This window comes from Scheffersomyces spartinae, assembly GCF_019049425.1.
Source record: "Scheffersomyces spartinae strain ARV_011 chromosome Unknown scaffold_4, whole genome shotgun sequence".
Lineage (NCBI taxonomy): Eukaryota > Fungi > Ascomycota > Pichiomycetes > Serinales > Debaryomycetaceae > Lizanozyma > Lizanozyma spartinae.
The window spans coordinates 385,691-411,280 of NW_025065051.1; the positions used below are offsets into that span (position 1 = coordinate 385,691).

The 25,590-nt window shown below is 38.4% G+C and overlaps 15 protein-coding genes across 15 annotated transcripts; 5 read left to right on the plus strand and 10 right to left on the minus strand.

Annotated features, from left to right (window-relative positions):
- Nucleotides 1–347: 347 nt before the first annotated feature.
- Nucleotides 348–2,735, plus strand: CDC27 (anaphase promoting complex subunit; the record flags this gene model as incomplete). Its single annotated transcript, XM_043194479.1, has 1 exon — nt 348–2,735. One exon carries the CDS (start codon nt 348–350, stop codon nt 2,733–2,735), a length of 2,388 nt encoding a protein of 795 aa, XP_043050803.1.
- Nucleotides 2,736–3,591: 856 nt separating this feature from the next.
- On the plus strand, nt 3,592–5,586 carry KQ657_003783 (uncharacterized protein; the record flags this gene model as incomplete). Its single annotated transcript, XM_043194480.1, has 1 exon — nt 3,592–5,586. One exon carries the CDS (start codon nt 3,592–3,594, stop codon nt 5,584–5,586), a length of 1,995 nt encoding a protein of 664 aa, XP_043050804.1.
- A 178-nt stretch (nt 5,587–5,764) lies between these two features.
- ATP3 (F1F0 ATP synthase subunit gamma) lies at nt 5,765–6,804 on the minus strand (the record flags this gene model as incomplete). The annotated part of the gene is made up of 2 exons (XM_043194481.1): nt 5,765–6,578; nt 6,758–6,804. 2 exons carry the CDS (start codon nt 6,802–6,804, stop codon nt 5,765–5,767), a joined length of 861 nt encoding a protein of 286 aa, XP_043050805.1.
- Nucleotides 6,805–7,436: 632 nt separating this feature from the next.
- On the minus strand, nt 7,437–7,806 carry KQ657_003785 (uncharacterized protein; the record flags this gene model as incomplete). The annotated part of the gene is made up of 2 exons (XM_043194482.1): nt 7,437–7,726; nt 7,803–7,806. The coding sequence occupies 2 exons, from the start codon at nt 7,804–7,806 to the stop codon at nt 7,437–7,439; spliced, it is 294 nt and encodes a 97-aa protein (XP_043050806.1).
- Nucleotides 7,807–8,265: 459 nt separating this feature from the next.
- On the minus strand, nt 8,266–9,534 carry IDP1 (isocitrate dehydrogenase (NADP(+)); the record flags this gene model as incomplete). Its single annotated transcript, XM_043194483.1, has 1 exon — nt 8,266–9,534. The coding sequence occupies one exon, from the start codon at nt 9,532–9,534 to the stop codon at nt 8,266–8,268; it is 1,269 nt and encodes a 422-aa protein (XP_043050807.1).
- Nucleotides 9,535–10,108: 574 nt separating this feature from the next.
- Nucleotides 10,109–11,044, plus strand: KQ657_003787 (uncharacterized protein; the record flags this gene model as incomplete). Its single annotated transcript, XM_043194484.1, has 1 exon — nt 10,109–11,044. One exon carries the CDS (start codon nt 10,109–10,111, stop codon nt 11,042–11,044), a length of 936 nt encoding a protein of 311 aa, XP_043050808.1.
- Nucleotides 11,045–11,211: 167 nt separating this feature from the next.
- On the minus strand, nt 11,212–11,481 carry COX8 (cytochrome c oxidase subunit VIII; the record flags this gene model as incomplete). The annotated part of the gene is made up of 1 exon (XM_043194485.1): nt 11,212–11,481. The coding sequence occupies one exon, from the start codon at nt 11,479–11,481 to the stop codon at nt 11,212–11,214; it is 270 nt and encodes an 89-aa protein (XP_043050809.1).
- Nucleotides 11,482–12,339: 858 nt separating this feature from the next.
- COX9 (cytochrome c oxidase subunit VIIa) lies at nt 12,340–12,525 on the plus strand (the record flags this gene model as incomplete). The annotated part of the gene is made up of 1 exon (XM_043194486.1): nt 12,340–12,525. The coding sequence occupies one exon, from the start codon at nt 12,340–12,342 to the stop codon at nt 12,523–12,525; it is 186 nt and encodes a 61-aa protein (XP_043050810.1).
- Nucleotides 12,526–12,673: 148 nt separating this feature from the next.
- Nucleotides 12,674–14,551, minus strand: VPS33 (tethering complex ATP-binding subunit; the record flags this gene model as incomplete). The annotated part of the gene is made up of 1 exon (XM_043194487.1): nt 12,674–14,551. The coding sequence occupies one exon, from the start codon at nt 14,549–14,551 to the stop codon at nt 12,674–12,676; it is 1,878 nt and encodes a 625-aa protein (XP_043050811.1).
- A 170-nt stretch (nt 14,552–14,721) lies between these two features.
- Nucleotides 14,722–15,747, minus strand: KQ657_003791 (uncharacterized protein; the record flags this gene model as incomplete). The annotated part of the gene is made up of 1 exon (XM_043194488.1): nt 14,722–15,747. The coding sequence occupies one exon, from the start codon at nt 15,745–15,747 to the stop codon at nt 14,722–14,724; it is 1,026 nt and encodes a 341-aa protein (XP_043050812.1).
- Nucleotides 15,748–16,097: 350 nt separating this feature from the next.
- Nucleotides 16,098–17,126, minus strand: KQ657_003792 (acyl-CoA thioesterase; the record flags this gene model as incomplete). Its single annotated transcript, XM_043194489.1, has 1 exon — nt 16,098–17,126. One exon carries the CDS (start codon nt 17,124–17,126, stop codon nt 16,098–16,100), a length of 1,029 nt encoding a protein of 342 aa, XP_043050813.1.
- A 333-nt stretch (nt 17,127–17,459) lies between these two features.
- KQ657_003793 (uncharacterized protein) lies at nt 17,460–18,521 on the minus strand (the record flags this gene model as incomplete). Its single annotated transcript, XM_043194490.1, has 1 exon — nt 17,460–18,521. One exon carries the CDS (start codon nt 18,519–18,521, stop codon nt 17,460–17,462), a length of 1,062 nt encoding a protein of 353 aa, XP_043050814.1.
- A 2,682-nt stretch (nt 18,522–21,203) lies between these two features.
- KQ657_003794 (uncharacterized protein) lies at nt 21,204–21,593 on the plus strand (the record flags this gene model as incomplete). Its single annotated transcript, XM_043194491.1, has 1 exon — nt 21,204–21,593. One exon carries the CDS (start codon nt 21,204–21,206, stop codon nt 21,591–21,593), a length of 390 nt encoding a protein of 129 aa, XP_043050815.1.
- Nucleotides 21,594–21,679: 86 nt separating this feature from the next.
- KQ657_003795 (uncharacterized protein) lies at nt 21,680–22,753 on the minus strand (the record flags this gene model as incomplete). Its single annotated transcript, XM_043194492.1, has 2 exons — nt 21,680–22,243; nt 22,745–22,753. 2 exons carry the CDS (start codon nt 22,751–22,753, stop codon nt 21,680–21,682), a joined length of 573 nt encoding a protein of 190 aa, XP_043050816.1.
- A 379-nt stretch (nt 22,754–23,132) lies between these two features.
- KQ657_003796 (DNA-binding transcription factor) lies at nt 23,133–25,176 on the minus strand (the record flags this gene model as incomplete). The annotated part of the gene is made up of 2 exons (XM_043194493.1): nt 23,133–24,904; nt 25,170–25,176. 2 exons carry the CDS (start codon nt 25,174–25,176, stop codon nt 23,133–23,135), a joined length of 1,779 nt encoding a protein of 592 aa, XP_043050817.1.
- Between the last annotated feature and the right edge of the window lie 414 nt (nt 25,177–25,590).

Genomic DNA, 25,590 nt, shown 5'->3' on the forward strand with positions numbered 1-25,590 from the left:
CTATGATATTGTGCTAATTTTCTCTAATTACTAATAATCTACTTTTAGAGTTTAGCTTTATTCTTTTTTATGTTTGTTTAGGTGTATATGGATTTGTATTAATACAAGAAAGTAGTCCAGTTTTTTTTCCACAGCGCTACCTTATAGAGTTCGCGGCTAACCTGAATTGTAAATTGTCTAGTGTTTATGTTTTCTTTTGGTTACGAAGTGATATAGAAGAAAGTGTGAAGGGCTTATTCTGACTCGGGGGTCTAGATCAACTCGGAGATTGCAAATAATTAACAAATAGTGCCAGTGTATTAAGTTCCGGTCAGCTCAGTTCATGGTAGAGATAAAGCTTGTATATGATGCAACCACCTCCACAACGGAGTGATCTACACATGCAAGGGTACCTTCGATCTATACTAATTCATTCTATTGATAATTTCAACTTTAAGAACGCAGAGTTTGCTGGAGAAAGATTATTGGCACTAGATCCTAAAGAAAACGACCTGTTGTATTTATATTGTCTTTCTTTGTATCATTTGGGGAAATATCAAACTTGTTATAATAGATTGGTTGATTGCAAGATAACTCATTTGGGATGTTCTTATTTGTTTGCTAGATGTTGTTTACAACTTGATAAATTCAAAGAAGGGGTTTATCATCTAACAAAAATTCACTATTTATATGAGGATGGTACTAATGAGAGTCAAGGTTTCGTTGATTTGAAACAGAAACTCACTTATGAACACCACAGATCCATTTACCCGGATTCCTCAGTAGTCTACCATGTTCTAGGGGATCTATATAAAGGTATGAATGACGTTAAGAATTCAAGTTTGAGCTATGCTGAATGTTTGAAGTTTAACCAATTTGATTTCGAAGCGCTTCAGAAACTTTGCAAGCTTGGTGTGGATATTAGAGTCAAGGCAATCTATAAGGCCAATGCTAAAATTGGGGTTATAAATAATTTCAAGACCTCTTCATCATCTTCAACAACAGCAACAGCAACAGCAACAGCAACAGCAACAGGACCAGTTTACAATAATAATACGTTAGCTGATAATGAGAGTGGCCTCTTCAGTGACACCGATACAGGTCATAAAGAGAGAATTCTTGGAGGTTTAAATATTGCCATAGATGACTCGTTCAAAGATACTAACCAATCAAGCATATGGAATCCATTCACAAACTCACCCACAAAGGGAGTTACATCTCCTAAAATGACTCCGACATTAAGAGGAGATCCTGGATTGAGAAATCAACAACAAAAGCGTCCAAACACAGCCATTACTCCAAGAATGAGATCAACTTCAACTGGTGAACTACCAAGTGCACCTGTAAGAAAAACAGTTCATAATCTGTCGGCAACATTTGAATTTCCTAAACCAACTTTCCCTATAACTACTGATTCTTCAAGACAAAAGCAGAAGGATAGAAACATTAATATCACCTCAAGATTAATAAGTCAACCATCAACAACTGCCAGACAAGATTTGCATCTCAATCCACCTACGAATCCTAAATCAACACCGGCTACCAAGCGAAGTACTGGTTCAATGACACCGTTAATAAACACTCCTGCGCCAATTGGCGGGGCGTTTACGGGAGTTGACAACACTCGTACACTTAAACGTACCAGTTCATCTACCTTAATAGCCGGAAAGGAAGCAAATTTATTACCAGGAGCTGCTCAAACATCAATGGGGTTATTCACCTCAAAGGAGATTGAACAAGCAGGGATACAGTTAATAAACTTGTACACTATATTTGCTAAAGGGTTTAAAGCAATGTGCAAATTCGATTGCTATAAGGCAATTAGAATATTTGACTCTCTTCCAGAAAGAGAAAAGCGTACACCATGGATACTAAGCAAATTAGGAAGACTCCATTACGAAATTGTGAATTATAAGCAAAGTGAATATTATTTTGTACAATTACGACAAGTTGATCGTACCCGATTGGAAGATATGGAATATTTTAGTACATTATTGTGGCATCTACAGAAGAAAGTTGAACTAACATATCTAGCCAATGAACTTCATGATATTGACTCCAATAGTTCTATTACTTGGTGTGTGATTGGTAATTTGTACTCATTGATGCGAGAACCCGATGAAGCCATTAAATGCTTTACTAAGGCAACAAAGCTTGACCCTAAATTTGTGTATGCTTATACATTACGAGGCCATGAGTACTTTGGAAATGATAATTATGAAATGGCTTTGGAGAATTTTAGAATTAGTTTACTCTATGATGCCAGGCATTACAATGCATTATATGGTATTGGAATGGTTTACATTAATTTGGGTGAATACACTAAAGCCGATTATCATTTCCGCAAAGCGGTAGCAATTAACCCCATTAATGTCATATTAATTTGTTGTGTGGGGATGATATTTGAAAAATTGGGGAAAAAGCCACTTGCTTTAAAGCAATACGAATTGGCTACGAAACTACAGCCTTTAAATCCATTGCCTATATTTAAAAAAGCTCAATTACTATTTTCTATGCAACAATTCACTCAAGCTCTTAGATATCTTGAAGAATTGGCCCAACTTGCACCAGATGAAGCCTCAGTCCATTTCCTATTAGGGCAATTATACAATATCCAGAACAACAAATTTATGGCACTAAAGGAATTTACCATAGCGTTGAACCTAGATCCTAAAGGGAACTTTTTAATACGAGAAGCTATGGAATCGATGAGGAATAATACTACTAATTATAATAGTAATGCTAACAAGGTATAACCAGAATAACAGATTGCACAGAAGCATACCGTTGGAAGTTGAGAATAGCAGTCGTGCATTATCGGAGGTACTGCATATACTACATAATAAATACACGGATGGAACATTACTATGTCTGACAAGGTCTTTGTTTCTCAGACGGTTCCGATATAATTTCTCATTTTAGTACTGCGAGCAGAAGCATCGGTAGAACGTTACTCTCTCCACCCCTCATAAACGTCATCGTTATCTCGACTTTTGTAACCCCCGTCTACGTTGGAAAATCTATACCTGGTCTCATGAGTCTTTGGTTTCGACTAACTTTTCATTCTTGAGCCTGAATAGTGGGGCCAAGGCTGATAGTTTTTGCACGAACGAACAAACGAAGGAATCAATGTATGTATGATATCATAGTATTAATTGTTTTTCTGGAGTGCCAAAATTTTCACCCTGAATGGATCGACCGACCTACAGAATTTTGCGTAGTCCGTGCTTCCATCGCACCACCACCACAACACACAAAAAGTTGCACACGCAGAGGTAAATACAAATCAAACATAAAAAAATTTGGAACCAAAAATAATATTCAGTCGATAACAAAGCAAATCAAAGCAGATCCACTGATCCACTCAAAAATCAATATACTTCATTTCAAGACAATTGGTTGATGCTCACATAGTATTTGATTTTTTTGCGTTGTAGTATTGGTTTTCTTTGTGGTTTGGTTTCAGTTTCAGATCTTAAGGGACATCGGCACATCACCCTACCTGTGCGTTCACCACCGCCTAGCACGCTCCATAACAAGAACAACAACAACAACAATAGTAATAATAATATATATTAATAGAGCAAGCAACAATAGACACACTACACTACTATGCAAGTTGGGAAGATAATTTGTGGACTTCTCTTGTGTGTGGTTGCAGAAGCGTTCCTGCTTGGGTTGGAGAGGAAAGTTTATCGTGAAGGTGAAACAGTTGAATTATTAGTAAATAAAGTCGAAAGTGACCACACACAACTACCCTTTGGGTATTATGAATTACCGTTTGTGTGTCCTCCGAGTAAGGATGCCAGACCTTTACATTTATCGCTAGGAGAAATACTAAAAGGTGATAGAGTGTGGCAAAGTGATTATCAAATGAAATTTATGTTGGATCTCCCGTGTATGCGGTTGTGTGACGTCCATGCATTAGAAAGTGCTGCCAAAAAGGCCGATTACTTGGTGAAGAACGGCTATGTAGCTCAATGGACTGTTGATGGGTTACCTGGAGCCACTACTTTTGTTAGTGGCACCCATAAGAATAAGTATTATGCATCAGGATTCCCTCTTGGGTTTACTAAAAACGATATCAGTTACATCTATAATCATTTTACTTTGGTAATCAGATACCACAAGGATCCTTCAGTCAAAGATGGATACAATATTGTGGGGTTTGAAGTTTATCCCAAGTCAGTGAAAGATCCTATTTGCCCTGGGAACTCAAAGGATTACGAAAATTTACCATTGGTCCCTAAAGCAGACGCATCAGGTAAAAAGAAGGTTATTATTCCATGGACATATTCTGTATACTGGAGAGAAGATCATTCTGTGACATACAAAGACCGCTGGGATTCATTTTATCAGAATGATGCCTCCAATCAGAGCCATAAGATCCAATGGTTGTCCATTATCAACTCAATGGTGCTCTTGAGTTTGCTTTCTTTGGCCGTGGCCGTTGTGCTCTCGAAAATGTTGAAGCAAGACATTCAACGTAAAAACGCACTTCCAACGACATCAATTAAAAGCAGCACTAGTAGTGGCAGTTTGGTCTGGCAACGGTTAGAAGATGAAGTGTTTTCCAGTCCCCGATTCACATTGGTCTTTTGTGTTATCCTTGCTTGTGGTATACAAATTTTATTTGCAGCCGCAGGTGTAGTTGTTATCTTTGCAGTTGGGTCCAACTTTGATATTGGTCGAGTGCCCTCTAATTCTCTGTGGCTATTCCGCAGTCATGATGGAGCCTTCTTCTCATTGTCTATTTTCCTATTGTTGGCTTCAGGATTTGTATCTTCTTATTTGGGAATCATAGCTCATAAGATTTTCCAGAACGACCCGATACAAGAAACTTATCGGCTAAGAAAGACCTTGTTTTTATCATTACTATTCAGTGGCTCGTTACCGGGTACCATTCTATTGGTGGTTTATTTTCTTAATTTCTTTGTGTGGTACAAAGAGTCCTCCAATGCCTTACCCTTTGGAACCATTGTTGTTCTATTGATAATGTTTTCCCTTATAGAACTCCCCTTAGGGATTGTTGGGGGATATTTGGGTAATATTCGGAAAGTGGTGGTGGGGAAAGATTGGCTCAGAACAGTTCAAACTGGTCATCGGATCAAATCCAATGCAGAATATTTGGAATTGGATAAGCGTACTCCATGGTTTTCTCATCCAATCTTAAGTACCATTGTATTTGGTGTAATCCCCTTTGGAGTGGTTTATGTTGATCTTAATGTGATATTCAATTCCATATGGTTAGAGAAAACAACCTTTTACTATAAGTATGGGTTTCTTCTTTTAACCCTTGGAATGTTATTTATGGTTCTTGCTGAATCAGCCGTTATTGCCATCTATGTCCTGCTTGCTGTCTACTCTAATCCTCATTGGCAATGGCTTTCGTTCAACGTGGGAAGCAGTATAGGTTGGTTTGTGTATGCTTATCTGACATACTACTTCATTTTCCACATGCACGTGAGTGATTTTGTGCTGGTCTTGTTGTACTTTGTCTATATGGGATTGGTTAGTGCGTTATTTGGAGTGGCCTGTGGGGTGGTTGCCGTTATGTCTGGTTATATCTTTGTCAGTAAGATATACCAAAGTAATAAGGTGGACTAAAAAATAATCAGAACTTTTAATTATTTAATAGCATCTATAGACTTGTACAATATATTAATACTTTGGAATATATCTTGTATTATATATAAATATATTTATATGTATATATATATATATATATATTGTTGTATACATATGAAAATGATTATTTTGCGTGGCTAATAAATATGAATCAAGCTTAAGCCAAGGCAGTGGCACCGGTAATGATATCAACCAATTCGTTAGTAATGACGGCTTGTCTGGTTCTGTTATATAAGATGGTGAAAGAGTTGATCATATCACCAGCGTTCTTAGAAGCGTTATCCATAGCATTTCTTCTGGCAGAGATTTCAGAAGCGTAACCTTCAGCCATACCAGAGAAAATGGAGTTAGCTAAAGAGAATTCAGCCAAGGTTTCATTAACACCTTCGGTTTCTAATTCGTACTTGCTCAAACCAGGAGCCTTTTCAATAGCTTCGGCAACGGCAACACTAAAAGTGTTTGGTTCAAAGGAAACACCAGAAACAAACTTGTTGTACAAAACCTCAATGTTATCGTACTTACCCAATTTTTTAATTTCATCAGCAATCAAAGAAACTTCCAAAAAGGTTGGAGCTTCCTTACCAACACCACTAAAAGATAATTTTAAGTTGTCAGCATGGGTTCTTAACAATTGAGTCTTTGCTTTCTCACCAATGGTAACAATGTCAACGTTCTTCAATTCAGCAACTCTCTTACGGGTGTACTTGGATACTTGAGAATGGACTGAACCACACAAACCTTTATCGGAAGAGATGACAATCAACAAGTTCTTACCTTCTTCACTATCAGGTTGAACCTCAGCGTTCTTGTAGAATTCAGATTCGGATTCGTTGAAAACTCTGGAAGCAGTCATGGCTCTTTGGGCTCTGTTCAAACGAGTGGATGCAACAACCTTCATGGTGTTGGTGATCTTTTCAATGTTCTTAATGGACTTAAGACGCATTTCAATTTCTCTCAAAGTAGCATAGTTTCTAGAATTCAGTTAGTACGTAGGCCAGATGACATTTGACATTGATCAAATCAATTGCATAAAAACGGACCAATTGAACATTCTTGTCCACGGCAGTTCAGTTCACTTCAATTTTCATTCAATGTTGATTTGGTTTGATCACTGTGGGTCCCCTTAGGGGTTCCCTCGATTCACACATACCTTGCACCGTTAACACGGGCAGCTTGAGTGGCACCTAAGCGAAACATCCTGAACAGCAAGTTGTATGTAACAGACGACGTAATGAAGTGGTAAACCCTGTACTTGTACAGTGCGTCTTAGCAGTGGTTTTTTCAGCGTTTTTTTCGTTCTTTCCTTCTGGCCTTCTATTGGAAGACGTCGTTATTGGTCCGCGGGACACGACCACCGAGATCATGGGTCTACAGCTACAGTTGGTGCGAGGTGCGATCAAGTTTGATGCTCGTCTGCGGCCTATGATTGGTCGGTGCTATTGGTTCACACACGGCAAGACATAATTAACAGTAACATAGAACCATTTACATAGATACCTGATACTTAATGCTACGGTGTATCAAGATTATTCTCATTAACGGATCGCGTGAATTTTGATTCAATTCTTAAAACTAGAGTGTAAATATGTATGTCTAAAAAGGCCACCGGAGGAGGTTTAACTGATTTATCAATGCAAAATAATAGTAATAATAATAATAATAATAATAATAATAATAAAACCAGTGGCACTTCTTCGGTCCTGCTAGTGAATGAACCCCGGAATAAAGCATCGGAAACATGAAGATATTGAATTGGATTGAATTAGATTGTATTGTATTGTGATGTGGTGGATGTGTAATATGGTTAAATAAATAGATTGTAACATTGTCTACTTTGAAGGATCATTCTTTTGATAGCCCAAGTAACCTTCCAATCTGTGATCTTCAATCATCTTTAAATATTTCAAGGTAATGGGCTTGCACATTTCTTGGGCATCTTCTTGATGATAATGCTTACACTTTATTAATGCGTCTCTGGTCACTCTCAAAGCATAGGTTCTTATCCACTGTTCCCTATTCATAGATGATCTTGCCTTCTGCACATCAGCCAAAGTTTCATAGTTGATATCATCAAATGATACCAACTCTGGTCTTGAATGGTTTTCGTAGTTATCCAAACCTAAACATGTCATTTGTTAGTCGTCATTTTTTCAAAACCAATTGATTGGTATTAGTAGTTGTCATTCGCCACATACTCATGTTATTTATAGTTAAAGTATCAATCAATATTAATCAATGCTGTTGCTTGAGGCTACTTCGAACTTTTTTCTAGCATCAATTTTTGACAAAAAAAAAACTCAAATTTGACTGGACCTAGCTTTTTTGAACACGTGCACGTCCCTATACGCAAAATACGATCTAACATTGGCTCTTTAGCACTTTAGTACATACACCTTTCTTGTTAAACACTAATACTTTTGCTTATATTTATATTATGGCAACACCTTCTCCTCATACGGTATTCTATCGTCAATTTGGAAGAGCTTTCACAAAGATATGGATCACTACAGTGGGAACCTACTATGGACTAATTGGACTACAAAAGCTTTTGGATACAAAGGATTCAAAGAAATGAAGTAAGCTACTTTCAAATGCTGTTCTGTTTATATCTTTAAAAATACTATCACAGAGGATATTAGATTGTTCCTTGGTTTATCTTTACTTCTTGTAAGCCTTCAACTTGTCAGCAACAGCATCCAAGAACTCGGTGGTAGTAACATAAGCTGATCTCTCAGTCTTACCACAAGCCAAAGCCAAATCCTTGGTCATAATACCATCTTCTTGAACGGTGTCAATGGTGGCCTTTTCCAATAAGTTAGCAAAGTCGACAACTTCGGGAGTTCCATCAACACGACCTCTTTGAGCAATACCTCTTGACCAAGCAAAAATAGAGGCAATGGAGTTGGTGGATGTTTCCTTACCTTGTTGATGTTGTCTGTAATGTCTAGTGACAGTTCCATGAGCAGCTTCAGATTCATAAGCCTTACCGTCGGGGGTCATCAAAGCTGAAGTCATCAAACCTAATGATCCGAACCCTTGAGCAACAATATCAGATTGAACATCACCATCATAGTTCTTCAAAGCCATAACGAACCCACCCTTAGATTTGATCATTTGAGCAACCATATCATCAATCAATCTATGTTCGTACCACAATCCAGCAGATTCGAACTGGTCCTTGTAGAAGGAATCATATACTTCGGCAAAGATATCCTTGAATCTACCGTCGTATCTCTTTAAAATGGTGTTCTTGGTAGATAAGTATAATGGTAACTTAGTACTCAAAGCCATCTTGAATGAAGAGTGTGCAAATCCAGTAATAGATTCATCAGTGTTGTACATGGCCAAACCAACGCCTGGTCCTTGGTAGTTATAGATTTCTCTGGTAATTGGTTCACCCCCAGATTTAGGGGTGAAAGTCATTTCCAATTTACCAGGTTCACTAATGACCAAATCAGTGGCCTTATATTGATCACCATGAGCATGTCTACCAATGACAATTGGCTTTTCCCAACCTGGTACTAATCTAGGAATTCTGGGGATGATAATGGATTCTCTGAAAACTGTACCACCAAGGATGTTTCTGATGGTACCATTGGGGGATAACCACATTTTCTTCAAGCCAAATTCTTTAACTCTAGCTTCATCAGGAGTAATTGTAGCACACTTGACACCAACACCGTATTCACGGATAGCATTAGCAGCATCTACAGTGATCTGATCACTAGTCTTATCCCTTGCTTGGATACCCAAATCGTAGTACTTCAAATCAACGTCCAAGTATGGTACGACTAATTGGTCCTTGATTCTAGACCAGATGATTCTAGTCATTTCATCACCATCTAATTCCACAATGGGATTCTTGACCTTAATCTTGTCAAGACCCACAGTACTCTTGGAGAATTGTCTAACGGAAGTTCTAAGCATATTGGTTGCTTTTGTCAATGCTATGATTAGTAATTAGTTGTAGGGGTCGACTTATCTATATTCAAAAATTTTCACTCTGATTTCGCAACCCACACCTCCGGTCCCGCACGCCGGTATCGGGACTTAAGCCAAACACACATTAATGACTAATAGGGGAGCATTGGTAGAACATCAATAGAGGATTAATAGAATATCAATATATAATAACATATGTATATGTCTGAGATGATGTGGGTGATAACAATGGAAGGAATTAATAAACGGGTTACCAACAGAAGCTAGACTTGTATTACGATTATAATGGATTCATATCTTCATCTCTAGTTAGGTCGAGGAACTAACTAGCCCAAACACTATACATAATGACTATTACCTTTGAAATTCACCACCCACGAAAATCTGTATTTGAATGGGCATCCCTTCAGGCATAGCATATCATAATCAAGTACACTGGGGCGACTGCGAGTTTCACGACTGCGAAAGTGTTGCGGAAAAAATCAAAGCCAAATAAACTGATCATCATCTAACTAACTACTATTTACTGTACTTTACTGTACGCGGACCTTCTCTTTCGATGAGTGAGCCGTTCGACGAGAACTACTACAATCATCTTCTTACTCTGCTTACCATCAACTCGCGTGCAATCATCGCCGAGTTGACCAGTATAGCGGAGACTCATTTAGATGAGCTGAGTACTATAGTCAAACTTATCGTTGGTAGAATCCGACGGTGTTTACCTCTGTACAAATTGTACCTGTTCTATCTTATTGATTCGATTGTGAAAAACGTCGGATCCCCTTATAATGTGCTTTTCAGCTCTGAGTTGTTTGCTCTTTTTACTGAAACTTATACCATAGTCAAGGATTCTGTTCGACAGGATTTGATCGATTTATTTAAAACCTGGGTCAACGCTCGTACGCAACTGGATTCAGAATTGTTTCCTTCGAGAGTAATAGGGAGTATAGAAAAGTTCATCATCAAGGCAACCACCATACCTGTTTCTTCTGATTCGTTACTACGGGAAGCCAATTACTTACTACAATATGTGATCAAAATTGACTCTATGGTAGAAGGTGAAATAGATGGCGAGTGGAAGGAAGACGACAAGAATGAAATACACCAGATGCAAATAGTGCGTAATAAAATGGTATGGGAAATCAATGAGATACACGAGAAACTATTTATTAGTCAACGAGACGATAGAGAACGAGACGCTTCAAACGTAGCTGCATTGAATATCACCAATGCGAACATACGAGATGAATTGGTAGAAATCCGAAAGACATTGGATAATCATTTCCATAAACAACAGGAACTACTTCGAAGAAAGGAATCACAAGTGATGGAGTCAATTGACAAGTTAAACCGAAAGATGGAGTTTTCTATTGATAAGGCATGGTTCACAGCCAGCGATGATGTTGTTGTTAACTTCATGGTAAGTTGGGGTCATAGGAAGAGGGCAGAAGCTTTGGTTGAGGGTCCAAAGAAGAAGAAGGTACGTTTTGAATGAACAGGTTAAATAATAGAATGGATCAAGTAATAAATAAAAGTAAAGAGTTGGTTAAGCAGCAGTATTAAGCACTATGATAAGTATATAATTTTGTTATTTTAATCGTGTATTTCCTATGGAATCCTAAATATAATGCAAAGGGAAGAGTCTGTCAATCAGCAAAGAATCTATTCTTCCTCTTCTTGGATCCACCAACCCTTGTCCAAGTTACCAGCCTTGTACATGTGCAACCACGAGACAAGGAATGGGAAGGAAAAGAAGAATCCAAGGGTACCGTACCAGAAGAAGCCCAAAGGAATCTTTCTGTTCTTAACCTTGAATGGAAGATTAGAGTAGATACCAGAAGCAGGAGTACCGTAAGGGTTAGGAAGATGGGCATTCAATCTTCTACCAGAAGATTGCAACGATCTGATCGTGGTTCTAGAGAGCTTGAACATGGCAGCAATAATGAATACTTAAACACTGACAATAGGGTTGTTACTGTTTAAACCGTTGGTATTTTTTCTGACTTGTCTGATGATTAAAAGTAAAAAATGATGGAAAATGCAGCGCGCTACCATCTTCTTTTGTGTGACGTTTTCGTCTTGACTAGCCAGTAAGCTTCGTGTCTTTAGAAGAGATATGAACCAAGTCCATGAAGGTATAGTCAATTACGGCATTTATAAGTAGATTTTTGGTAAGTTATGGTATTGCTAGTTGTTAAGGTGATCAATTGGTAATCTGGAATAGTCAATTAGATATAAATCAAAAGTGCTGTTCCAACCAATCAGAGTGCGATAATATGTTATGGTACGATTTCACCCTATACAGGTGGTTTACCCTCAGAGCGCTGCAACACTCATATATCACTAGGGGAAGGCAGTTGGTTGCAAATGTAAATGCTGTTTGAGTGTGGTGTCACTGATGTAACTGCTAATAATAATCAAGGCATCCCTAGTATAGTTCATTTTTGTTCACAGTTCAGTATTTACGTACCCGCTGTAGCTAATTACAGCAGTCCTTACAGAAATATAATTATGGGCACAGTTTAACAATACCTCACTTCTATTTTATCCAAAAGATCATTGCCTCTGTGAGCAATACGTTTACCTCATAGTTAAACTCTTATAGCTCTCTATACTTAGCTACTACCACGGAGAATGGTACGATTTACTTGTGCGCTACCATATTTATAGGTTTCGGTGTGTGCACTACTAATCCCATCAAATGTTTGTCCAAAGATAATTGGTCAAGGCTAATGGTAAAAGCATCTCTTTATCCCACTACAGTCTTTCAACTACATACACATATTCACCATGGCTATCGCACCTATCACCGGCATGTTAAAGAAGAAGATCATCACCGACGTTTCCACTGGATTCCTTGTCGGTGGTGTCATGGCTGCTGCTTACTGGCACTACGAAAGAGACTACGTTGTTAATCAAAGAGAGAAGTTCTACGCTAAGATGAAGGCAGAAAAGGAAGTTGAAGATTCAATCTAAAACAAAGTGTCTGCTTTTTCCAATTAGCGCAATAAATATATATAATGAGTTTTACTTATTCAATACATGAAACAGCATACTTTTATATGTTGTAGTCAGAAATTTTTCAATTGTTGTGTGTATCTCTAATCTTAACCTTAATCTTTTACTAAAGATGTCTAACAACCCCATTGCTAACGAGAATGATCCGCTTCCTCACCCCACGCTGTGCAAGTTTTCCCTCAAGATACTTGAATAAACTTATTTCAGCAAACGTTACTCCTCCTAGTAAAACCACTACAAGATAAGAATACCCATGTTTCCCACTTGCGGATACCATCGTTTTATTATTAGTAGTGGTTAAGGCTTCTTCTCTTGTTTTTCCGCCTATCATCTCTATACTTAATTGGTTCCAACTTGGTCTGCGATCAGCTTTACCTATGGGATGTCTAAGTGACTCTCGATAATATAAAGCTTCCACTAATCGATATGTTAAAGGAACATAGTTCCCAGCAATGGCATAGTTGGGACTTTTGTAGATCTCTAAAAGTGCTTCAGATTCACTTGTGGGTGCCTTTGTATTATCCAAAGTGACAATATTATTAGTAGTAGTGGTGTCCATTTCTTCAGATTCTCCTATCAAGTTCCAGTATTTGCTAACAGTGGTAAAATCCCATTTGGGTTTGAACCAACGAAGCCATTTCTCCATCTCCACCACCTTAGAAAGTCCGTATTGAAGATGAATCTGCATTAAAACGTCCTCTTTTACATGCCCCCCATTCTTCAAATACATAAGTAACACGTTGCTCAACATTTCTTGAGAATCTTTGACACCAACCCCTCGAGGCATGAATTTCACTTGATCTTTGGTATCAATTGAGTCCCAGACCATTTGAGTTTGGTATTCCAAATGAGGCTCATTGAACAGGCCAACTAAATCTTCGCTTCGTTCCGTATGACGTTTCACCATTTCTTGCTTCTTGGTCAATTGGTTCAATTCAATCACTAGAGCTTTCAAATCGGATCCTCCATCGCTTTCTTGGATTGTTCGATTTACCAGTTGATATCGTCCTTGAGTTTCCTTTGCCAATTTGTTTAATTGGTGGCCAACGGTAGCAAAGTTTAAATCCTTTATCTCATTATAAAGCTCATCTTCTCCCGAGATTCCCACATCCACTAGACCTCTATATGTCAATTGGACTAATACTAAGGGGAATAAGTCAATATCACGATCAAAAACAACCAATTCATGTTCTTTCAGCAATATAAACTCCTCAGAGTCCATCTCATTGTCCCCCAAATATACTCGTCGAGCTTCAGGTTGTTGTCTGGCTATGAAATCAGGTACCATTTCATTCTTGTACATGTTTATAAAGACATCACTCCAATCACCTTTCCCGTACATATTTGCAAACTTCAACCCAAGCAATTGGACACACTTACACGTTTCACTGACCACCTTCAAAGGGTTTTCAAAAAAGGTCTCCACTATATTGGAGTTCAGCAAATTGGTCATGTAAACATTATGTTTATATATCATTGGTATCAGCCACAGGTAGACTTGGATGTGGTCAACCAGAACAGGATAAGTAACATTATCAAATACCTGAGATTGAATTATACGTTCCACCCTACTACTATCATTATCGCTAACACTAATATTAATATTAATGTTATTATCATCTTCTCCGCCAGTATCGTCCTCGTCTCCATCATAAGCCATTTTTAAACGATACAAGTCACTTCTATCAAGGTTAGCCACAATCAAGTAAACAGTCCGATGACGACCGTATCGATGTTTATGTAGATTGCTGCCATCAACTATAACGATCGCCTCATCATGGATCCCTTGATCTTCTCCTAGCCATTGCACTCTGCTAAACCTGTGGGTGTCTTGGAGTTTCTGGAATGGTGTCAAGTAGTTAATTAACGGAGAAAGTTGTCGATCAAGCAATAAAGGACGTTCCAGAGGAGGAGTACCTGTACGACTAGGGATGCTTTCCAATTGGTCTAGAAGGTCCTTGAGTACTAGACTATTTGAATTCATCGTTATAGTGTATGATTATTCTTATGTTGCAGTTCCTATGTTTTATGACAATTCGAACGACTCTATTATAGTTGGTCCTGGTAGCGCTGTCGCGATTTTGGGGGTTCGTTTCACATAAATAAGAGTATATATACTATATATCAATCTTAAGGTATTATTCTATTGGGTTATTATAGTTTAGCATACTTTTCCAAACCATTGAAATAAACAAGTCCTTCTTGCACAATGGTAGCCACATGGACGTTTTTGTGGTTGAAGATTTCTGCTTCCAAAACAACCCTTCGGTTCCCAAACCGTGTAGCCTTGAACTGAAATTTCATCCATTGAGTGGGATCAAAATCATGATCATGGAAGTAAACCACATGATCCAATGAGGTAGAATAGTAATGCACAAGATGGTTCAAATCAACGGTTTCCACTCTGAGAATTCGTGCTAAACGAGTGAGAAAAATTGAATCGCTAAGCACTCCAAGGCCCACATATTTGATCATTGTGGCACCAGGGGAATCACCATTTGCTAGTAGACGTGTCTGTTCTTCATCTGGGGTCCATCGAAGCAAAAATCCTACTTTACGGTCCGTAACATTCTGAAGTTCTTCTTCGATAGTGGCTGTTAAATCAACCATCTCCACAGGGAACTTAAAGTCCGTTTTAATGACACCAAATCGTTTGTCTGTAGGTAGATTCTCCAACTTGGGGCTATTCTGAAGCCACTTAAGTAGTGGTGTTTGAAATTGAATAGGTTTCGATGGTTCAACGTCGTCATCATTGTCATCATTATCGTCATCAGATGTTGACGATGCATTTTGCAGCTTATTGTATTTCTCCATCTTTTCCTCGTACTCTTTTACAGACTTACTAAAGTCATTAACTTTGGTTAACGACACACTGGCCAGAAATGTGATTTTCCCATCTTGAGTGGCCTGTAAATGTCTATTGGCAAACGTTTTCCCGTTGGAAACTTGTTCAACTTTCCATTCAAGGGGACTCTTATCTGTTGTGGCCTTCACAAAATAAGCATGTAATGAATGGGGTTCAAAACCCTCTCCAGCACTTGCCATTGCAACCATCAATGCTTGACCCACTAGGTTTCCCCCATAAACTCCTCGTGCAGCTCTATCTGGCTTGCAAAGAGGCTTTAGGCCCCTATAAGTAGACTCATCGATTTTCTCTACACCAAGAGAATCCACCATCATTATTTTCCAAGTAATAGTGAACTCAATAATTGTCTAGTAAATTTCTTGCACCTGGTTATGATTATATATCCTTTGTGAAATTCCGTTCGGCTGGAACTAAGTACTATTCTAGCCGAGTCCCGTACGCCTTCCCCACAATTCGGTACTACGTGCGGGTAACCTCATAAAACAAGATTACCAAGGCTTGCTTGTACTGTCCTTGAGGCGCAAGGCAACATTGAGTTACCGGAATTCAACTAGAAGGGTGGTAATAGTAGTAGTAGTAGTAGTAGCAAGTCATCCTACAGTACACATTTATCAAACTCTCAATTGAAATCACATTAATATACAAAATAACATAACCCACTTAACTATAACTTGTAGGTACCCCCGATTGAACCATCTGCAAGCCTCTTGGGCATAAACACAAGTCCCTCTTGAACAATGGATGCCACCATGTTACCATTTAATGTGAATAATCGACACTGGCAAAGCACCCTATTATTCAGTAACCGAGGAAACTTGAAATCCATAAACATCCATTCAGTAGGATCAAAATCTGAATCATGGATCCATACTGCATGGTCTAAACTAACCTTAAAGTAATCAAGATATTCAGGTTCCATATGATAACCAACAGCCATAGCCAAAGAACGTAAATAGAAAGAATCCAGAAGAAAGGCTAAACCTATTATTCTAGCACGATGCTTATCTAATGCTAAATTTAAATCATCATTAATACGAACAAAGACTCCAAATTCCCTATCACCTGGTGCCTTATGTTTCTGTTTAGTGGCATCTAATACTCCTGCCTCAAAATACTCAGGTAATACTATGTGTTGCAAGTTACCATTAGCATGTTCGAAATAGTCCATGTCATGAACTTTTTCTCTATACTTCTTGAACAAAGGATACGCTTCCAGTTGAAATTCAAATGGCACTGCAAGTTTCTTCATTTTCTTGGAATCATTAGCATATTCAACTAATTTATCACTGTAGTCTAGCTTTCTCAGTTGGATGCTGTTATCTCTTGTAAAACTGATTGATAACTCAAATTTCAACACAGAATCTTGAAACCCACGCACTAATCTGTTCTTATAATTACGGCCATCATTATTAAAATCTACTTCCCATCTAACCGGAACATCTGGCATCCCAGCTCTAATAAAGTATGCATGAAATGAATGCGGGGAGAAATCAGTATCATCAATGGTTTCCCATGCAGCTATAATACCCTGACTCACAAGCTCGCCTCCATAAACTCCACGAGCACCAGGGAAGAAAGATTCTAACGGATACTTTCCAACAAAAGTATTCGAATCTATAGAGTTAACAAGGAACTTCTCTTCTAATTTAAAGACCTTTGGGTCGTCATACAAAGCAAGCAGCATCTTTGTCATAATGATTAAAACACAGTTGGAATAAAAATATAAAGGGAATGGTAAGATTGTTTTATACTTTTCCGCCCAGCCTACCTCTGACTCAAGATCATCGGTCCCTTCGCTTCACGTTTTATAAACAGCCCTCTTATAACCGCGTATATCCAATCGATAATTTTATTCAGTACACTAAATACTCCACGAACCGAGGTATCGTACGCTCCTGCATGAATCGGCAGAACCGAACATGTGCAGTTTGGTTGCAAAATCCGTGCTTCAGTGGGACTTGATCACGGAAAACGGAAACACTAAGAAATGAAACTGCCCTAACTAAGTAATAAGTGCTAAAATGGTTCACAATCTCAGTGCCATTTCAGGAACCATGTACACAAGTCCTTCTTGTATGACAGTTGCCATACAATTTCCCTTATTGTCGAAAAAGCCACCCTGCACTAGAGCTCGGTTGTTGCTGAGCCGTTTGTAATGATACTTGAACTTGTGCCATGACGAAAAGACATCAAGTTGATCACAATCCGCATGAAAGTAGATATGGTGATCCATTGACATTGCATTGTAGTGGAAAATATGAAGAACATTAAACAGCTGAGTCAACAATTGCTCCAATGCACTTTTATTTTGGTCGGGTTCCTCTGTTCCTTCTGTTAAGTTCCAGGGCACATGTAATACCCTTGCCAATGTGGTCAAAAAGGCGGAATCAGACAAATCTGCAAGACCTAAAAAATTGATGTTGGGGTCTTTTATCGGAGTATCTTGCTTAATCTTACTATAGACTGTAATTGACCTCTCCGATGGATCTAATTGGAGCTCTTCCGGACATTTTGTATAATCAAGGAATTCATCCAGGTAAGCGTTCGAGATGAAAGTTGTATGATTGACTTTATAGAAGTCCAGGTCAATTTTTTCATTTGAAAAGGGGCTCTCTGTTTCTTTGATACCAATTTCTTTGTCTTCTTTTTCTTGTTCTTTGGGTGGCTTGAACGAGCAGTTCTTTTTGATCAAGCTAACCCTGCAACTCAATTTTGTCTTGCCGTTTTGACTCACCATAATATCTCTGTAAATGATATCCGGGTCACTTGTGTCATCCAACTTAAGAACTTTGAATTCCATTGGATGCTTATGATTTCCAGGACGAAGGAAATATGAATGGAACGCATATGGCCTGTAAAGAGTTTTATCACTTGATTCCATAGCAGCATACAATGATTGAGCCACTATATGTCCCCCATATACACCTCTTGCTCCATTTATGGGCAATTTAAGAGGATGGGCACCTATGTAATGTTCATCATCCACTTTGATTAACCTAAAAGTCTCCTCAAAATCGAAATCGGGGACTGGGTTGTTCTTCGAAATAACGTCAACTTTTTTCTTGAAGCTAGCATTATCTTTTGACATGTTGAAGTTTTTGTTATAATGGAGTTTCTTTCGTGGTATGAATCATGCCATAAAAAGTATGCCATTGGCCTGAGATCCTCGCATATTTGTAGTCTTGATTCCCCCACATATTTTTTTATCCGGAGAGAACCTGTATGGGGTTTTATTACGATACCTTACCCCATTTGGAACTAGAATGGGTTAAACGCTCACATGCAAGGGCATTCTAAAACTAACTTGGATAATCTAAACTTGTCACTAACTCAGGTATTGGATCCCCGTAATACAACTTATCCCACAATTTCAAGAGCTCAATACTTTTTGAAGTTCGCTCTTGGATAAGGTACTCTGGCATACGGATTTGACTCTTGAGTATTGGTTTGCAGTACATTTGGGGTGTAACCTCGAACCTTCTCTGTTCAAAGCTGCTGAAGTATAAATTGAAGTAAGTTCCCTCCATTACTAGAAGCATGTTCCCGGCATCAAAGACTTGAGGCATTAGAAGTTGTCGAGCCTTCCCATCCGACCAACAATCGACTTTATCATCCTTCGTCAAAATGCTATTCCATAGGTTATACAAATAGCTAACAATGTCCCAACCATTTTGATAAAACTTTAATTTTTCATCACCTGGAATAGTTTGATAAGGATATTGGGAGAAAATATGGAAGGGGCCAAAATCAAACTTGAGTTTGAAATAAGTTCTGAGAGTAACGAAGAAATGAAGGCATTTCAAATGTAGCCCACCACATAAAAGGATACACCAAATTACTCTATCTAACATAATAATCATTGTTGGATCGTCATTTGGCTTATTTGCTGCTGCTATCAAATAGTTAGTAGCGGCAGCAAATAATTCATTAAACTGAAGTTTCTTTGCATAGCGGGAGACATCATTTGGGTAAACAAGAGTTACACTTTCAGACATTAAATATGCTCGTCTCTCGCAGCAAAACCCTGCGTATGCGTTCAAATGTGGACCTATATTTCCCTCAAAGTATGTTGTGTGTGTTTCGTAAACCATTTCTGAGTTCTGAAGTAGTTGTAAGCACCAACTCTGGTAATCATCGAGAGGTATATCTGCTTGGCTTCTCAATACCAGTTCACATAATAATGCATGGCAAATTATGTATGCTCTTATTCCTAGATATTTATGTGAGGCTATATTATTCCGAAATCTATTTCCTAGATCTGTTAGAAACTCAAATAGCCATCTAAAGTGGAGAATGGCATTCTCTGCTTCGTTTTGAGCCAATGATAAAAATCCAAGTATAAAACGATGCCTCGAAATCATTTCACAGAGACAGAAAGAAGAATTTTTAATATTGGACGGCAGTGAAAGCAACTCAATTACATTGCTTATCAGACAGCAAGTATCTAAAGGTAAGTGCTCTTGTCGCTGTTCGTTTATGCATTTCTTAATTGTTTCATTGTACTTCAAGATATCCGTATATAAATGCAGTGGAACGCTAGGGTAGTAAGTAATGAGCTGAAAAATAGAACATAGTGGATCGTTCTCTTCGTGCAATATTAGACTGTTTTGCTTGAATCCTCCTTTCTTAAGCATACCGATCGAGCGGTTTACAAAACTCAATGCATTGTAACAGAGGTTTCCTAATGACTTATGCGGCAAGGCACACCCACTTGAGATTAACTCCTTAACTTGTGTTGCAAAAGATTTTGAGGTGAAATGATATTCGGCTAAACTAAACAAAAATATTATTAGTAGTTGTTAAGGCTTTGGAATGTGTTTCTATACGTACTCTTTTGTTGTCAAGCGTTGAACTTTTTCAAGTATTTCTTTAAGAAACTCTTCACTATTGTTGATGTTGTTGCTATGATCTTCATTGTTATCTTGCTGAAGAGCCTCAACTGACTTTAAATAGATCAAATCACCAATACAGGCACTTGATGTTTCCTTCCAACCCATAATTTTACACCACTTTAGCATGATCCATAGGAGGTCTCGTCGGCTATCTAAATCAGACTCCTGTTCTATCAAGGCACCTAATCTACGTTTCGCTGACTCTGTTCTCCCCATTTTGAAAAGGCTTTTGGCAAGAATAATCTTCTTATCTGTTGGTAACTCAGATAGTAACCTTGTACTTAGGTTTGACACGAAATCGAGAAGACCTGGCAATTTGTTGTGGACGTAAAGATATTCAATATGACTACTCACAAATTCTATATCCTGTGGACCAAGTACGGGAGAACTAGACGTGAGCTGCTCATATTTTGACGAACTCGTAGTTGGGATGCTGCTGTTTGTACTATTATTTATAGAGGATTCTTCTTCAAACACTCTATATCTCGGCATCCTTGTATTATGGGTAGAATGGTTGCAAAAAAAATGAGAACTGACACCTCCACACTAAATCAATAATGAAACGCTCTAGTTTGGTTATACGGTGTTCCTAAAGGAGAGTTGGAGTAAAGTGTATTCTGGATTATTTTATAAAACAAGATCTTTGGTTTACGAAGAAAGAAAATGCTCAAAGAGTTAGAATACAGCTCAGCTATAACTAGTTTGTTGATATGTGGTCATAACCCATATACGTTTGTGGTAGCGCTGTTTGTAATACAAATTTCTGTTTTATGCACGACATTTTATTGATGAGAGCTAATGAGCGAGATGAGCTTCTAGCACCTTGACCTGCTCATTTCAAATTGATAGGGGAAGAAGAAAGAAACCTATCTATTACTATGAGTGCCAAGAAGCCTGTGGAGGATATACCGAAGAAGTTTATTGACCCCGTTGCCAGTAAGGATGCGGATGAAGGAGACCGTGTTAACGGGAAGAATTGGAAAATGAAGAAGGATGCTTTCAGAGTTAAGTCTTTGGGAGTTTCCAAAACTCTGTTTAGCAAAAGACAAGAAAACAAGCTCTTGGAAGAACAATATAAGGCTCGTATAGCTGATTTGAAGCAGGAGAAGAATGATGCTAAGCAAGCTCATATAAATGAGCTCAAGAGACGTAGAGAAATCAAGGCAGAAAAGGAACGGTACGAGATGATGGCTACCAAGATGCATGCTAAGAAGGTTGAACGTATGAGGAGAAGAGAAAAGAGAAATAAGATGTTAAAGGAGCGTTAATTGGTGATATTGACTCTGACTGTCTGTCTGTATATTAGGTATATATTTAAGTAATGGAAATTTGCATTGAATAAAAAACAAGTGATTTACTTTGTGATTAAATAAGCTCTCCGACTCCAAATACGTTCCCTAGTATTTTTATAGAAGCCATCAGTCTTTTCGGGTTTCTTCCAATGTGAATCTGTATATACCCAACTTGATGCTTTCCATCGTTGATCTAACCATTCAAACAGATACTTGTGAATATCATCTGCATCTGATGGTAGTTCAAAATCATTGGGAGACGAACATGCAATGGTTGGATTTGCCTTATAAGAGTAAGGAGGCCTGTCTACCACATTTTTGGACCAGCCAAGTATAAGCCAACGACGTTCATTTTCAAGAATGTCAAATCTCACTATCTTCTTCCCTGGCAAGGAGGTAGTATCCACAACCACAAACGTTGTAGTAGCAGAGGAGGAGGATGAACTTACTTTGTTAGCATACAGTAATGATTTCTCATCTATTTTTTCATCTGTGATCAGTTCAACATTTATAAGCATTCCTAATGCCAATTTGACGTACACTGAACGCCACAACAACCGACGGATGGCATAAGCATAAGGAGCATTGAACGTCAATAGAACCAACCCTAAAATCAAGATATATGTCTTTAATCCCAAGATATACGTGATTAGAGAATAGTGTATAGGTGTAAATAAGAGAACCCCCATAATAAGCTTATTCTTATTGATACGTTTCCTGGTCACTGACAGATTATTGAATAGGTATATGCAACGTTCAGTTATATTGTTTAGCACATAGAGAACCTCATCAACTGTAGGTTTCTCGTTATAGGCTGAATCATACACCACAGTCGTGACGTGATATACCATGGCACTGAATGCCAATGTTATCAATAATGGTAGAAGTACATGGCCAACCCAAGACCAATTTGTCACCATCAAAGCATATCCCACACATACAAGGAAACTGGAATAAGCCAGATCCTCGTTAGTCCATGTAATGATCTCAAGAAAGTTGTCCACAAGCAGTAGATATGGGAATGCCTGTGAGAGTGTTGAAGAAAGCATAGGATTCTCATGAAGGAGTTGTGAATTGGATACCCAAGTTAAAAGCCGTGAGTCCAGTGGCTCAAATGGCGCCACTACTTTAGGCATGACGATAGTTGCTTCTAAACCGTGTAATTGACTCCTCTTGGTAAGAAGATGAAGAGTACTTCTTTACTGCATTGAATAAGGATAACACTGTGAATACTTCAATCTTACGCACGCTATTTTCTCGGAATGGATAAATGTGGGGCAGGGAAAAGGTTTATAACCGTTTTAGGCATATGATAGTTTCTCCTACCGAGCTTTCTGCACGGAAAAATTCAAATTTGTGTGAATGAAATCATCGTACATAGTTTTCAATCTTCCGTTCAAAATATATATAAAAAATACACAACTAAAAGTATCCCTAACCCTTACGTAAAATAAACAAAAAAAATAAGACATAAACATAAAACACTATTGTTAAAGGTGGAGTGAGTTCTCACCATCACTTCTTAGGAATTGCAGATTTTTCTATTAGTTGATTGACCTCACTGGCATTTATCACTACCCCTTTATCGGAACATTTGGCTTTAACCTTCAATTCGTCACACAAACTGTCGATATCAAGCTCAGTGTAACGTGGATGGCTTGTAATCCGATCCCAAATCTCTGCACATCTATATGTGGGTTGTGGAGCAGGCACTACGTCATCATCTTCGACAGCTGGAGCTTCTCTTGCATCAGTGCTTGTTTTTCCTTCAGGCAAATACGAGGCAACATTGGGAGATAATTCTGGTCTCAATCCATAGTCTTCAGGTGACTTTTCACTAGGTAAAGAAGATTTGACAAATTCATTGAAATTGAAATTGACATTAACATCACTCAAGGGATCATATATTGAATCTTCAGTAACAAGCATCTTGAGAGGATCAGTATCGTCCCTGATAGTTCCAGGGGTATTTCCACTAGTAGCAGTAGTGTTTGTGGGGGGGTTATTATAGCTGTAGGCAACATCATTAAAAGAAGTGTCGTTTTGATCAAAGCCACTTTGTTTGTCACCACTAGTTATTGATCTAACAACATCATCAACAGTGGCATCCACTTGAGCACTCAATTCTGCATTGGTGGCAGTGGTAGTATCATTTTTCGTTAAAATATCTACATTGTTGGTGGTGGTTTCTGGAATGTTATCAAACGCTAAAGCAACATCAAAATTGTCCTCTTGTAAAAACAGTAATGGATCAACTGATGCATTTGGAGTAAATTTACCAACATTGGAAGTTCCTGTATTGCTTCCCAAAGCTTGATCTGGACTAAAAACAAAACTGAATTCTGAGTTCGATCCATTAAAGAATGGTTCATTATTATAATCCAGTATTTCAGAAGAAGGTGTCACCAAGTTAGCAAACGGCGAATTGTTTGAATTTGTAGTGTTGGATGTTGCAGAGCTGTTGCTATTGGATTGGTTCTTCTCACCACCTTCCGTCAAATTCATATTAACACCATGTAGTATTTGAGAACTTAATGTTGATATTCCAGAACCATTAGAAGAAACAGATTTACGAAGATACTTTGGAACTGGTTTATCTTTAGTACCGCATGCTTCGCTGAGACTGGCACAAAAAGGGTTAGTTTCTTCTTCAAACTTGCCCACTAAATTGTATTCACTAGTTGGCAAGGACGAAGCCGAATGTGATAGATTGACGGATGTTGGAGCTGACGAGGTGTCTGATTGTGGTGTGTTTCGTACTTCATGAGGTGAAGTTATTGAGCTTGAAGTTGAAGAACGTTGAGGAACATTTACTGCATCAGCCTCAGAAACATCCTTCGAAGTATACAATGCAAGAGATTGCTTGGACCAAGGGAACGAAGCGGTGGTGGCCGAAAGATCCGACATGCTAGCCAAAGAAGAGTTAACTTCCGGATTGGTCGAAGTGGTATAATTATTCGAGAGGTCACCAACATCTCCACCTCTGAAACGAGCCAATTCATTCTTTAACATTGATACTTGAGCTTTAAGGAAATCAACTTCTGTATTTGCTTGGATATTACGATCTTCCAAAGACTTCACTTGATCTTCCAAATCCTTCATCTTCTTTTCCTTTCTCTCTCGGTAAGCTCGTTGGGCAGCTCTATTTTGTGCCGTCCTCTTTGACTTGGGTTCAGATTCAATAGGCTTACGGCCCGGCTTCGAATGCTTTTTGTCATGCGAGTCCATGACGGCCCCGTCCATAGACGAAAGTGGTCTTTTATAATCAGCCATAGTTACTCTTTGCTCTTTATGAAAATAGAGTACTCAATTTTATATTAATCACGATTTCGTTCGCTTGTTCGTTCGTTCGTTCGTCCCTCGTATCCTCAAAAATTCAACACCGTTTGCAAACCTACACCTCAAAAATTAAACCGGCTCAATATCAACAATTCAAAACGTTATCCTCAACAATACAAATTAAACCAAAGATATAAATGTGTATTGATAGAAGTTAAAGAGCAAGAGAATGTAAACCACTTAAGTTGATGTAAAATCATCTCCATTTATTACTAAGCATCCATTTATGACTATTTGGTCGTGTTCTCCTCACTCCGTTTCGGCGCATCTGGCTGGGGTTGCGATGAAGGAGAACCGCCCGCTTTTTGGGGGAGCCGCGCCCAAACAATCTTGTATGGTTCTGACCGTTAATGTGAGTCGTGAAACGGAGAAGAAGACGGAAGAACGTGATGGGACAATGCTATTTTATTTTATTGTTACGTTTTATTGTTTTGGGGATTTAAACTCTCAGGCATCAATTCGTTGAGTGGCAACGTCACCACCCACCTGCCTACAGATAAGAAATAAACGGACATAAAGCCAAAATTTATTACCTGGGAGGTACGACCTAGATTTTTCCTCGTAATCCACGCCGGATAAGGGAGTCCAACTGCCTTTTTGGACAAGGGAGTCCAGGCAGTTGCATAGTATATAT